General features: G+C 44.3%; 1 protein-coding gene across 4 annotated transcripts in view; it reads right to left on the reverse strand.

Annotated features, from left to right (window-relative positions):
- Nucleotides 1-10,325: 10,325 nt before the first annotated feature.
- The window catches only part of SLC10A7 (solute carrier family 10 member 7), a 240,384-nt gene continuing 236,845 nt past the window's right edge, over nt 10,326-13,864 (reverse strand). For 2 of the 4 annotated variants that reach the window (XM_046657382.1, XM_046657380.1), the window contains one exon: nt 10,326-12,868. In XM_046657382.1, coding sequence (XP_046513338.1) covers nt 12,839-12,868 — 30 coding nt within the window. In that variant the 3' untranslated portion in view covers nt 10,326-12,838. The other 2 variants (XM_046657381.1, XM_046657379.1) reach the window with 1 other exon arrangement.

A 13,864-nucleotide genomic window follows, 5' to 3' on the forward strand; every position in this document is an offset into this window, starting at 1 on the left:
CTCATTGTCCCACATCCTCCAAGGTAAAAGCCCAGCAGTGTGTGTGGCCTTTGGGGCTGGACATGATTGCAGCCTTGGCTCCCTCCGCAGCCAAAATAAAAGCACCGGGCCAGCAACACATGCGCAGCCTAGGAATACAACCAAGGGCTCTCTTCCATTGTCTCCTTCCACACAGTTCCCTGTGCCTAAAAGTTTCAAAATACTGTCCCCAGAACATGCTTTCCATTTCCTGAAGTAGAGCACGATTTCCTTTTAAAGACTTAAGGCAGCCTTCATTTCCAATCAAGGCCATGTGGCATTTTATGGACTTGTGGCAGAAATTTGATATGTTTTCGGGTCACGCGTGAAGGAGGTCTCGCTGGAATGTGCTTTATTTTTATTCAGGAGTTTGGGATGCAAGTCCCTTGTTTGTAAGACGTGCCACTGCCTTCAGATTTCCACTAGAGGGCGCTCTTGGAAAATATTTATAAATATATATTTTATTGCTCTGTCTAGGAAATGCTGTTTTTAAAAAGAAGAAAAAATACCTCGCCCGTCTAAATTTCAGGGCAAGCCTTTTCCCTCTACTTGGAACGGTTCCTGATTCTTCCAGAAGCACGGCTAGGGAAGGAAGTTGGAGAACACAGAGGCAGCTGCTTCCCTCTTCCCCTGTCCTTTTGTCCACATGGGATGCAGCTGGCCAAGCTGCTGAGCTGGCCCACGGGCCAGAGCCCAGAGCTCGTCCGTTCCGCAGGGGCCACGCCTGGCCCAACAAGAGAATCACCTCGGAAAGGGCCTGCGGGATGCTGAATTTGGGCCTCTCTGGTTTGAGTTCAGCCTTTGCTGAGATTCCTTCCAAGGAGTCTCGTCTTCTGCCCTTCCCTCACAAGCTAGCGGTGGCCGGAAATCCTCAGAAAAGTGCCAGGAAGGGTCAGGGGGCAGCTGGGGCTTGAACAATTAAAAATAGGGCTTCCGGGCAGGCAGCCATGGAGATCTCGCTCGATATGTAAATAAGTGTAAATAAGACCAAGTCTTGGTGCTGAAAGGACGCTGTGCACATTTTGTATAGCCAAGGTTGTCCAGGGCGGCCGTGAGCAGCCTTCTTTTTGCACATAGCCCAATTTAGAAGGAAAAAAAAATTTTTTTCCACCCAAAAAGAAAATAGCTCCATTGAGTTCCAAGGATGGTCGGGGGGGGGGGGGGGGGGGGGGGGGGGGGGGGAGGGGCGAGTGGGGAGAGGAGATTATTCTTACAACTTAAATTTTTTGCTCCATGAATAGAAGAAGGTCAATGGGTAAATTAGAGCTGCTTTTCAGCCACTGAAAACAGTGGAGCCTGTTTGATATGCAGCATTCAACCCTCCCATCCCCGACGTTTGTGTTGCCTTATAGAGTTCCATCATTCACTGATGTGAGCGACCTCATTTCATCCTGGAAACAGCTCGCATCCCCGTTTCAGAGAAGGAAACCAGACTCAGGGAGGGGCAGTGATCTGAACGAGGACACACAGCGGTGGCAGGGCCGGGGGCAGAAGTAGTTCACTTTCTTCCGGGTGATGTTTCATTGAGCATCTGCCATGTGCCAGGCTCAGGGCTAGGTGTGAACTGGAGGCTGCTTCCTGCCCTTCCTCAAAAACAGGCTCTCTAAATGTCAGGGCAAGCCCTTTGCCTTCCCCGGGCACCATTCCTCATTCTTCCAGGAGCATAGCTAGAGATGGAAGCTGGAGAGCACAAAGGTACTGCTCCCTTTTGTCCACGTGGGCATCTCCCGGGCAGTAAGAGCTTCACTCTGCTTGGGCTGGACCAGCAGGGAGCGCCCTTCCCTCGGGGCATCATACTTTCTGGAACATCAGGGCTTGGTCAGATGCTCAAGAGTATGGCTAGCTGCGGGCTCAGCCTGGCAGGCAGGCGAGCATCCCGCCTCTCCTGGGGGCCAATCCCCTCTGCTGACCCTGGTCCCTCAGTGCTCTCCCACTTGAGCAGATGAGCATCCTCAGAAGGCTTCTCTCTGTCTGGGGTTTGAGCTGCGGGCTGCTCCTTCTCTAGTTCCTGTGCTTCGGGGACTCTGAAAGGCTGCATTTGAAAGTAGCCTTGAGGACTCTGGGGAGAAGCAAGGTGGCCACAAGTGACTCATGAGGGGCTTTGCTGTGACCGAGGGGCTACAGCAGCAGAAGGTCAGAGAGGCAGAGAGCAAAGAGGGGCTCGGGGGCAGTGGTTCTCAGAGAGTGCTCTGCAGATCTGACTTTTCACTCCATTCTGAATTTTTTTCTGTGAGCATATATGGCTTTATAGCTAAACGTGCAGGTGCACGTGCACACACACACAGCTGTAAAACCCAGCTCCTGTCCAGTTTGTGAGGCAAAGCAACACCATATGCTGTAGCAGTGACTGTGCATATGGATAGAGCCCCCGCAGAAATTCGGATGCAGCAGGGAATCCGTCTTCAAACTGCTGGTAGATGTGAACAGCAACGGACAGAATAAGGCTGTCTCCATTGAATATACCAGTGTGTCTAACGGACAGTGCAAACAGAATGAAAAATGCAAATTGGGAATCTGGGGGCTTCTTTCTGCTTCAGAAAATCAGAGGAGGGGGTAATAATACTGGGGCCCCAGTCTCTTCTCCCCAACTCAGCCAAACAAGGGATGAGTTCCAGCTCAGGTCTGGGGACCCCGTGCTCCTGCTGCTTCTGTCCAACGGGCAGGGCTGGAGGACACAGAGAGGAGGAGAAAATGGGTTTCCCAGGGACTGAAGCATGGTGTGGATCCCCTGGTCCTTTGCTCTTAGAGATGGCCCAGGAGGTCCCTCCACATGCCTTGGCCAGATTCCCACAAGCCAGGTGACCCTAGAGTCTAAAGGGCCAACTCTGGTCAACAGAAGGGACAAGCAGTCTGCCCCACGCTGGCCGAGGGAGTCCCCAGACAGCAAACTCGCTGGGGAAGGACCCAAATAGACCAGTGGGCTTCTTCTGTCCAGAGTCGGAGAGTCGTGGGAGGACTGGCCACTTCTGGGCTGACCCAGGAGTGGCTGACTCTGCAGCAGCCCCCTAGGAGGAGTTGAAAAGAAGGACACCTTTGACGATGAAGCTCTCTGAGGGCCAGACTGGAGTTGCACAGTGCCGGCACGTCTCCCCGCCCCAGTGAAGGGGGAAGGGGTGGGAAGTTCGCAGCTGAGTCAGACCCTGCTCTGCATTTTCCAGAACAATCTGGGACAGGGTGTGAGTTCCTCCTACTTGGGCATGGGGAGGAAAGCCCAGTCTGGGGAAGTGTATAGACACTCTTCTGAGGGTTCGGCAGGGCTGTCTGTGCGCAGGAGGGGAAGAAGCATCTTTCTGAGCTTGAAATGCCTTTGGACTGGTGGCTAGATGGTTCTAAGAGGGAAGAAGAGAGTTGAAAATGGAACCGCAGAGGGGATTGCCCCCCAGTGCCGCTCATCCAGAGAGCTTTGTGGTGAAGGTGCTGTGTCGGGCCTACCCTGCCCAGAGCCCCACACCTTCCACTGGACACAGCAGTCCAGCCAGCCCAGGCCCCCAGCCCAGGCCCCCAGCCCAGCCCCGCCCTGCCAAGGATAAAAATATCCCTTTAGATGTTTTTCTGTTGTGATTTTGGCCACTCTTCTTTCGATGCTGCAGATCAGATTTTCTCAGCTGTTCCATTACTTCAAACTACTTGTTTAACAAAGTCTTCAGAGGAGAAAAAACAACCAGATTAATAAAGCGCTCATGAAAGGGGAGGGGAGAGGAAGCTGTCAGACCCCCACGCAGAGAATGCTGAAGTGCAGGCCCGGCCTGGCCTCCGAGACCTGCCTGAGACCCGGGCCACCATCGCATGACTTCTCCTCCGTCCCCACAGAGTCGAGAGCTGCTTAGTGCCAAGTGTGATGTGGACACTTGCCTGCTGGATGGAGACAGAAACTCATTTTCCATCTGTCAGGCAGCCTGACACAGAGCTGGTAATGATTTTCTGTCAGGCGAGGCCAGGCTGGATCTGAACAAGTGACCCCGAGGTAAAAGGCCTTGATGCAGGGCTCCCTTGACAAGAGCCGGCCTGCCTGTGCCTTGTTACCCCTGGCCCCGTGCTCTCTTTTGCATCTGCCCATGTGTTCTCCTTGGCTAGTTGAGTTTTGGCTGGATCCTAACTTAGCATTGGGACTGATGGTTAATGTCCCAGGAGGGCAAGCTCGGGATGTGCTTGTGTCCTGGGGGAATGGGAAATGGAAGGCCGGTGAACGGCAGAGAGGTGGGGCCTGTTTAATTAGCCTGGGGCCAAAAGCCACATGCTCCTCCCAGGCTGCATGGCTGACCCTGACCTCAGGACCTTTGCACGCATGTAGGCAGAGAGATGGCTCCCATGCAGAGGCCGTAACAAGAAGCATGTGTCTGGAGGGGTACTGAGGTCTAGATTCTCAGGGTCTCACTATTCTAGGGTTGAAATTGTCATCATTGTTTTTACTGATTGTTTTCATGAAAAAAGAAAAGTCCTTTAGGGAGCATTTGTAGATTGATTAAATGATGATTCAGGGCATGTGGGGTTAGGGGTGCCTTGAGAATACCCAGGTGGGAGTGTCCAAATGCATCGGAAATGTGGGCTCAGGGCTGCGGGTCTGGGAGCTCTTGCTGGTTTACAGAAGGTGGCCGACGCTGTGGGAGGGGCCCACAAGTTCCCAGTGGGAGAGCGTGTGGGGTGGGGAGAAAGCGTGGAGACCAGAATTTCTGGAAATGTTAATGTTAAAGGGGCGAGTGGAAAGGGGGGCCTGTGATGGGAACAGCCAGCCACTCCAGGACCATGGCGTCACTCGACGAAGTGGAAAGGGACATTTCAGCCTGCACGCAGCCAGAGCTCACGGGGCGGCCCTCCGACAGGGCCCTGATTGGAGTGACTGCTTTAGGGGGAGCCCCACAGTCGGAACTCCTCTCAGACAGGCGTCAGTACATCGGAATCAATACGGGGGCAGCTCTGTCTGTCAGCTGCTTTATCAGATGGTTCTCAGCCAGACTCGGGGCTTTTGGGAAAACTTCTGCTTCGAGTTTTTTTGGAGTAGGCAGAAAAAGGCAAGACCCACGCAGCAGTGGTGGGCTGGGAAGGCCTTTCCATCCTTGTTGGAAGCTGGGGATTGCTGCAACATCTTAAAATTCAGAATCAGGTGTCTTCATTAACTGATGAAGTGGAAGCTTATGCCCTGGTCACTTCCTGACTTGATTAGTGACATTTAATGGACTTTGTAATAGGTCTTTTGCATAGATTAGAAGTCATGCAGAATAGCGACTGACACCTGACCCCACACATCCAATATGGTTTCCCCAGGTCCCATTGGTGTTGAACAATAATAATAGCTGCCACTTATTCTGTTCTTGCCAATTGCCAGGCCCTGGGACAAGCTATTTGGAGGAATTCTCTCATTCAGCCCTGATTACAAACCTGTGGTATTATGCATTTCTCACTTCGGCTTCAGGAGCAGAGAAGTGAGCTACACAAAAGATATTTTGCTTTGTCTTCAACATGCATATGTATAGAGATATTCTTAGGCACGGAGATGGAGGAGCTGCTAAGGGGAGGGGGTGTTGTCAGAATGTACCACATATGAGATGATAATAGCAGTGGGTCCCAGGGTAGGAGGTTGTGGTAGACATTTATTGGTGGATGAGTTCTAGCCATGTTGGTAAAACCAGCCTAGGAGGCCACACTGACAACAGTGCTCTCTGTGAACACCTAGAATCAGAGTCTAGATCTTCCAGCAGTGAGCAGAAATGGATGTGGTTGCAAGGATTTCGAGTTTGGAACTGGCAGTAATGAAGGAATGCTCTATTTCCATGGCAGAGGCCGGGATCTATCTCCTCAGTGTGTTGTCTTTTCCTTCCAGTGGACTCTGAGGCCCCGTGTATGTCAGAAACCCTAGGCTCCTTCCTTCCCTTGTCTGGAATTTCTTTTGATTTGCCCCACATGAAGAGAGAACAACATCCTTTTTCAAAACATTGGTTGCAGAACTCAGGTAGAGTTCAGAATCATTGCTAGTTTCCCAAATTTTAGAACATGAGAAAATAAGATCTTGCAAGGAGCCTGTGATTTTCGGGTTGTAGGGGAGTGAGCTTGGTGGTTAGTCATGTGGGCTCTGGAGTCAGAAAAAGCTGAGTTCGAATCTCAACTCCACCACTTAAGAGTTGTGAGCCTTGCATGCACCACTTAGCTTTTTGGCCTTCATTTCCTTATCCATACAATGCAGATAATAATGGCACATATGCCCCTAGGGTTGTTGAAAGAATTAAATGAAAAATTTGGGTAAAGCACCAAGTATTGACCTATAGTGCAGGGGTGTGCTGGAGTCAGCTTGTGTCACCTCGTGAGAGGCAATCGCTAACTCGAAGAGATATCTGTACTTCTATGATCCTTGCAGCCAGGATATGAAAACAACCTAAATGTCCATCAACAGGCAAAGGGATAAAGGAAATGTGGTGTGTATACACAATGGAATATTATTCAGCCTTAAAAAGGAAGGAAATCCTGTCATTTGCAACAACGTGGATGAACCTGGAGGGCATTATGCTAAGTAAAATAAGCCAGAAAGAGAAAGACCAATACTGCAAGGTATCATTTAAACGTGGAATCTAAAAAAAAAAAAATGAAGAACTCAAAGAAACAGAGTAGAAAAGTGGTTGCCAGGGGCTGGGGGGGTGGGGCAGGGGACTGGGAAGAGGTTGGTTAAACGGTACAAGCTTTCAGTCACAGGATGAACAAGGTCTGAGGATCTAATGTACAACATGGTGACTGTAGTTCAAAACATTGTATCATTGAAATTTGCTAAGAGTAGATATTAAGCATTCTCACCCAAAAAAGAAAAAACCCAGAAAAAATCAAGTGAGGTGACGAATGTTAATTAAGTTGATTGTGGAAATCCTTTCACAATGAATATTTCTATCAGGTCATCATGTTGTATACTTTAAATATCTTACAAATTTTATTTGTCAATTATACCTCAATAAAGCTGAAAAAAATTTGATAAAAATGATGATGATAATGATAACCACAACAGCACCCCTCTCCTACATGCTGTACTCACTCATGTTGTTACTTCTTCAGAAGGCCCTTGGCCATTCTGCCATCAGACAGTTCTCCCTGGATTGTCTTTTCCCTGTCTGTAGCCATGTGGTAGGCTCTCTTCCTCTCTTCTTCCTCTTCCCCTATTCTTGGACCCCTTGACTCCCTTTCCCATGCTGTCCACTCCAACCCAAAATTCTTCTCACCTCAATTCGTAGAAGAGTCGATTCCCTTGTCTTGCCCTCACCCACCTTGGTTGTGCTGAGAGGCCTCATCTTTCTCAACCAAAGACGTCTTGCTTGCCAAGTACGCCATGGCTCAGAGATGAACTATGCCATGCCCTCAAGAAGCAGCAGAGGCAGCACCAGTTTGTGCTTCATGCTTATTGTAATGCCTCCAAAGTGTAACTAAAATAAAACGTACAATTCAAAGTATAAACCCCTCCTCTGCATTCTTGCTTCTTTGGAGTAACCACTGTTAAGTAGTCTAATTGTGGTTAAAATGCACCCACTTACTAATTTTGCAGCCTTGAGCAAGACACTTAGTCTGGGACTCAGTTTCTCATCTGTAAAATGGGGATAATATTACCTACCTCACAGAGTTGTTGAGAGGGTTAGAGGAGATGAGGCACAGTGCTTGGAATAGTGCCAGGCATAAAGAATGAGCTCAAGAAATGTCAGTTCTGTCTATCCTTCTGAACATTTTTTATGCATGTAGTGTCCCTATACATATGTAACATATATTTTAAGTATGAAAATATGGGATCTATAAAAATAGGATGACAAAATGCATATTTTTTCCTGAAATTTATTTTTATGCCCACTGAAAAATACATTATTACAAGGTAATCTATCTTTAATTCTTTTAATGGCTAAATAATGTTCTTCAATGAGAACATACCATTGATTAGTTAAACATCTCCCTGATTTGGGGAACTTGAGTGGCCTTTCAGCCTTATCAAGGCCTTGTCAATAGATCCTTGGGCGATTGTCTATTTCTGCAGGGTAGATTCCTAGAAATGAAGAGCTGGGTTGAAGAACACAAATATTTAAACTTTTGATGGTACCGCTAAATAGCTCTGTAGAAATTCCACTCCCATTTTTGCTCCCACTGGAAGGGCATGCGTGCCTTCTCCCCAAATGCTTGTCAGCATTTGGATAGTATCAAACTTTAACCTTTGTGTCAATCTCATAGATGAAAAACAGTATCTCATTTAAATGTGTATTTCCCTGATCTCTGGTAAGATTGAATATTTTAAAATGTGTCTATTATCCATTTTTATTTCATCTTGTATAAATTACCCATTCATATAGTTTTCCTGTCTTTCTAGTGTTTATGGAAGAGTGACATATTCCCTACTCCTCTCCTCCCTGACATTTGGGGTACAGCTTGTCCAGGACACAGATAAATCCTCATATTGCCTCATTCCAAAGCCCAGTTTAGAAATGTGAGCTAGCCTGAAAGATAGGAAAACGGACATTATGAAGTTACCGTCATCAGGTTATGTAGGTGTCTAAGGGAAGACGGCTTTTTATAGGAGCATCCTGTGGCTGTTGCAAACAGGCCCTAGGGGATGTTCAGGAAGTCAGAGAATGAGCAGAGAGGGCTAAATGTCTGTGAATTTTGGGGTTGGGGAGAGAAGGAAGGGGGAGAGGAGGAGCTGGTAACAGGGCAGGTGGATGGAGCCTATGCGGAAGGAAGGTCAGTGAGGAATTCCAGGTGGCAGGGTGGCTGGGAGAGGAGTGGGAACAGGACGGCTAATATTCAATTTTAGGTTTGTACATCCCCAAACATTCAGTGTGTCTAGACTTTTGTAGAAATCAAGGAACTGGAACCGAATTCCATGTCTGGGTGGAGTGCAGAGCAGAGAACAGCTGTGGAGTCTGAGGCGCGGAGATCTGGAAAAGTCCATTGGGATCATCTGGATGACCCTCTGATGACTCAGCATGGCCCTGTGATTTCAGTGCTCTCCTCTGCTCGTGTTCACAGGCACACTGGCTCCCCCTGATCGTTAGTGTGACAGCATTTAATGTTTAATACAGTTTCTCATAATTGGCTCCGTAGATAAGTTCTCCAGGGTCTATGAGAATTTTTTTTGCCTTTAAATAAGGTTAGTTTTTTACTCATATTTGAGAAGCTGCCCTATATTGCAAATAAGATTAGTTTGTTTGTTAAAGAGAACAAAATCTTATGAGACCTTTTGTATATGTCTACGTATAAACATGAATGATATGATGATAATCATAATAATTTGTATCTAGTCTTTATAGTATGTCAGAATTTCTATAAGAAAAACCCTTTATTTTTTATGCATATAAAGTATTCACTAATTCAGATCAACTCAATCTGAATTATTGAGGGTTTACTATTCTATCAAAGCATACACAATGACAGTTGTTTGCACATCACACTTGCAGCCTTGCCTTGGAGGTTAATGTTTACACAGCTAGGAAGTAATGCACTTCTCTGAGTAGCACAATGCAGCTTCACAGTTTTATCAAGATAGGAATAGTAGAAAAAAGTCAGTTTTCCTTGTAAACTAGTAATGATCTCTATGTGAGGAATGGCTCTTTCATAATTTGAAGGCTCATGTCCTACTTATTAAGATCACAATTTGGAATGTCAATACACATTTTTTTTTGCTACTATTTTGAGTCATGCACTGTGCTGGGCACAGGAGAAAAACATAAATGAGGACCACAGTGGAGGAGACAGGTAAGTAAAGTGATGATTAGACGATGCACAGGTTTCAGGAGACTTGAGGGACCCGTTCTAAGGGCACATCAAAAGGGGCAAGTCTAGCTCTGGCTGGGGAGGCAGGAAAGCCATGTCAGGGAGGTGACATTTCCATCAGCTTCCAGGGAGAAGAGAAGACTGGCTCAGCCAAGACAGCAAAACAGGAACACAAAGGCATAGAATTCTACACAGGTAAGTTGCTCATTAAGAAACACTGGGTTTGGAAAAGGCATTCTAAGGTTTCATCTTTCCTATCCTTCAAAAATATGACAAGAGTGGCTAAAATTCAGATCACCTAAATTTTGCCCCTTCTGTTGGGTATGTTTCTCTTTTGGTCCTCAACCTGAGGTAGGGAACACTTATCTCTAATGAAAAAGCAAGGGCTCCTCCTGGACTTTAACATCATGGCGTGGTGGCAGTATGGAGATGGATGCCCTGAAGACTATGAAGCTTATGTCTATTTAACCATGACAGATATAACAGGACTGGAATGAATCAAGAGAAATCTACAGATACTTGGAAGGCATTTTGAGTGCATCTGAAGTCAGGTAAAAAATAAGCCACAGGTTCTCTTGTGATTTCTGAAACATCTCTTTGTTTAATCATAGAATCATTTTCATCTTCCACTCACCATAAATAATCCACTTCATGACTTCACCAATCCTTTGGAAAAATTTGGTATTTAGCATAAACAAATACTGAAGATTGGCCAGAGGTGTGTTAGTTTTAAACAGAATAGGGAAGAGTAAAAAAGAAAAAAACATAAAATTTTAAAACTTAGAACACATGAAAAGATTAACATTATCATCCATTAAAAAATCAAATTTCATAACAGCCATTAAGAAAAAATCCAGGTGGAAAAATGGGTAAACATAAATATAATCTAACGCATTTCTTTCATAAATACATTTAGACAAAATAAATGCATAAAACAGAGAGCTTGACAGTGTATATACATAGGGAAACATTTTAAGAACTGAATAATTAAATCCCAATAAACACAATTAAAAATAAATTTTGATTTTATTTTTTGTTCTTTATGGAAAAATATCCATGGCATTTGTGTAAAAAAAGAAATAGGCATAAACATATCACTAAAGCCACCAAAACTCACTATGTAGAGAAGGTTATTTGAAAACAAAACACATTTTTTAAAGCAAAAGATAAAATGTTATAGCATTTTCAGTTGAATTTTATCCCATAATCACACCTAAAACCTAGGTGTTAGACAATAGAGGTAGATAAGTTGAGGGGAAAAATCAGTATTCTACGCTAGGGAGAAAGATTTTTATGATAGCTCAGACAGACAGACAATTCCATTTACTCTGAAACTCAAAGAAGCTCGTAGGGACAAAACATGAAAGCCTTTCTGTGCTCCGTATGTAAGCATCAAGGTATCAAGCAAAATTACTGTAGTTTTAGACACCAGTGAAATTCTTGACAACAGAAGTTCTTGACAAACAGCCTGTTTAGCATAGATTTTTGCAGGGTCTGGCAGTAGTCTTGAAATTTACACTGAGGATAACTCTTGTGAAATTTATGAGCTTCAATGATACTGAAATGAGTCAGAAGTAGCACAAGAGGAGACCTGGTAGTAACAATAATATAAATTTACACTACTGATAAACTTGGTAAGTTTCAAAGGAATGATTTTTTTGTTGTTGACAAAACAACAAGACAGCTGCTGAGGAGAGAGTGCGGCCTCAGTGTGACCCAGGATGCCAATATCATCCATCAAATCAAGAAGAGACACATAGAGACGACGCGACATGAGAGTGTGCAGGAAACAGAAGAAAAGTGTTCCCTTAATTCTATATATTGCTTTATTCTTGATTTGGGTCCAGTGAAAGCTGTTCCAGCCATAGTAGAAGCAAACATTGGATACTCCTTTGAAAGCTGATGCTCAATTGGGAACTAATTCTACTTGATATTTTGGCTAATGAATGCTTTTGCATTTTCTGTGTCCTTTTTTCTTTCCATCTGGCTAGACAGAATGTGTATATGTAACATTTGTTTGCATCTATGACCTTTATATTTTCATTTATTCATAAGAGCACTACGATTTAATTTTTTAAAAAATGTTGCAAACATTTGTCAAATATGCCAAGAAAACTTTCCCTAATAACTTGTCTCAAATGCCATAAGTGTGCTTACTTCAAAGATGTAACAGGCTGTTTCTGGCTAAAAGGGGCAATTTGTGCTCAGCACATCTGTAGAACAGGAAAAGAGATTTTGGTCTCAGTGTGGAATGTGAATTGTTGCCACTCTCCAACTGTAATATTTTTCTGTCTCACATTTGGCTGTTACGAGTTTGCAAGTGTGTTGGAAAACAGGAGAGAAAGAAATTATGGAAGAAAAAGGAAAAGCATATTGAAATATAATTTAAAAAATCCTGAAAACCAAATCCTGTAGTTTACCTCAAAACTTCACTTACTTGACTCATAACTCAAACATCAGACCCTTTCTTTGAAGCAGCTTATAATAAATTTAAGACATGTAACACCACAATCTCTTATAATGGGGCTGAGGAATTTCTGTGTGGAAACTATTTGAAGGAATGTCTAAAAAAATGATGCCAAGAAATGCAGATAAGTTATGATTTTCAGCATCTATGACCCCTGCTGAGTTGATAAGGAAGAGGCATGTCACAGTTGTAGAAAAAAAGAACCACAGACTAAATCAAAGTATTCATGAATAAGACTTTGGAAATTTTCGCTGTCATCAGAAGGGCATCTTCCTGATGGTGTGACCTCATTTCAAACAGTACAGTAACTAGTACAGAGTTGTATTGCACAAAAGGTGGAAAGAGAAAAATGTGTTTGCTTTTTGTCACTTACAATGACTGCTTTCTGCATTAGGGAAAAAACCATTAAACAACTCCAAAATACTGTACCACCCCTGGCAGTAACCAACAAAGGAGGTTTTGGGAATAGTGCTCTTGTCAAATACATTTTAAGGCACTTAAACAGTTATATTTTTGTGTAAAAAAATAAAATATGCATTGAAGCAACTTTCACAAGTACAAGTCTTCAGAAGTGTTTGTATGTACAATCCTGTACATATGTACATCGCTGCATAAAGAGCGCCTCTTTCATTATACTGTTGGCCTCGTCAACTTCACTCCCTACAAGAAAGGAAAACACGCTGTTCAGAGTTGGACAGTATCCACGAGCAAAGTGAAAGCCTCAATTAACACTAGATAATTTATGCTACTAGAAGGGAGAAGAGGCCCACCCAGATAGCATTATACAACCAATGAGCCAAACCTCTGGATACAGATTCACCTGGCCACCTCATTGGCAGGCAGACTTTGTCATCTCTCCCAGCTCGGCCTGGCTACTCATATGGTCCCGCTGTCACTACATGGTGGCTGTGGGCCTCAATCAGTACTGATGGAAAGCAGAGGAGACACTCACGGATACTCTTAAGATTGACATTTTGTATTTATTTTTGTGGTCAAGTGGGATAGATAAATATTCCAAGTCTTCTGGATTATTCTAAGTTAGCCAGTGGTCCCCTGGTTTGGAGCAGTTTCTGTGCAAAGGGAAAATGAATAGCATTGCCCAAGTTAGTCTCCCTTTTGGAAACACTTCTGTTGCTCTGTAGAATAAATTCCAGAGCTTTTAAACATTTAGAGGTAAACTCCACTCTGATTAATTTGCTGTTCACTATGACTGCATATTATTGATAGAGTATTAGGATTTTCAAATAATTTTCTTCATTTTTTATCAAAATTTATAGGTGTAAATTCTGGCCTACAATGGCATACACATTGATAAACATAAGCATAAATATAAATAGACGTTTTCAAGGGGGATAAATAGTAAAAGAAAGGAAAAGTTACTGAACTACTCCTCTACCAACTCTGAGTGGGAGGACCAGAGCCTGGAGTGGTACCCAGCACAGAATGGTGATCACTAACATTTTATTAAATAATGAGACGAGTGAAGGTGCTGGATGGGCTAACCTTCCTAGGAAGGATCCTGGGGACCTAGGATGCTCCTTCTAAAAGCAATGTTATATTTCTGTCTGGAGTGTTATCATGGTGTAGGGGAAAAATTTTGGGGGCCAAATAGACTAGAGTTCAAGTCCTAATTCTTGCACTGACCAAACCACCAAC

This window comes from Equus quagga, chromosome 3 (genome assembly GCF_021613505.1).
Source record: "Equus quagga isolate Etosha38 chromosome 3, UCLA_HA_Equagga_1.0, whole genome shotgun sequence".
Lineage (NCBI taxonomy): Eukaryota > Metazoa > Chordata > Mammalia > Perissodactyla > Equidae > Equus > Equus quagga.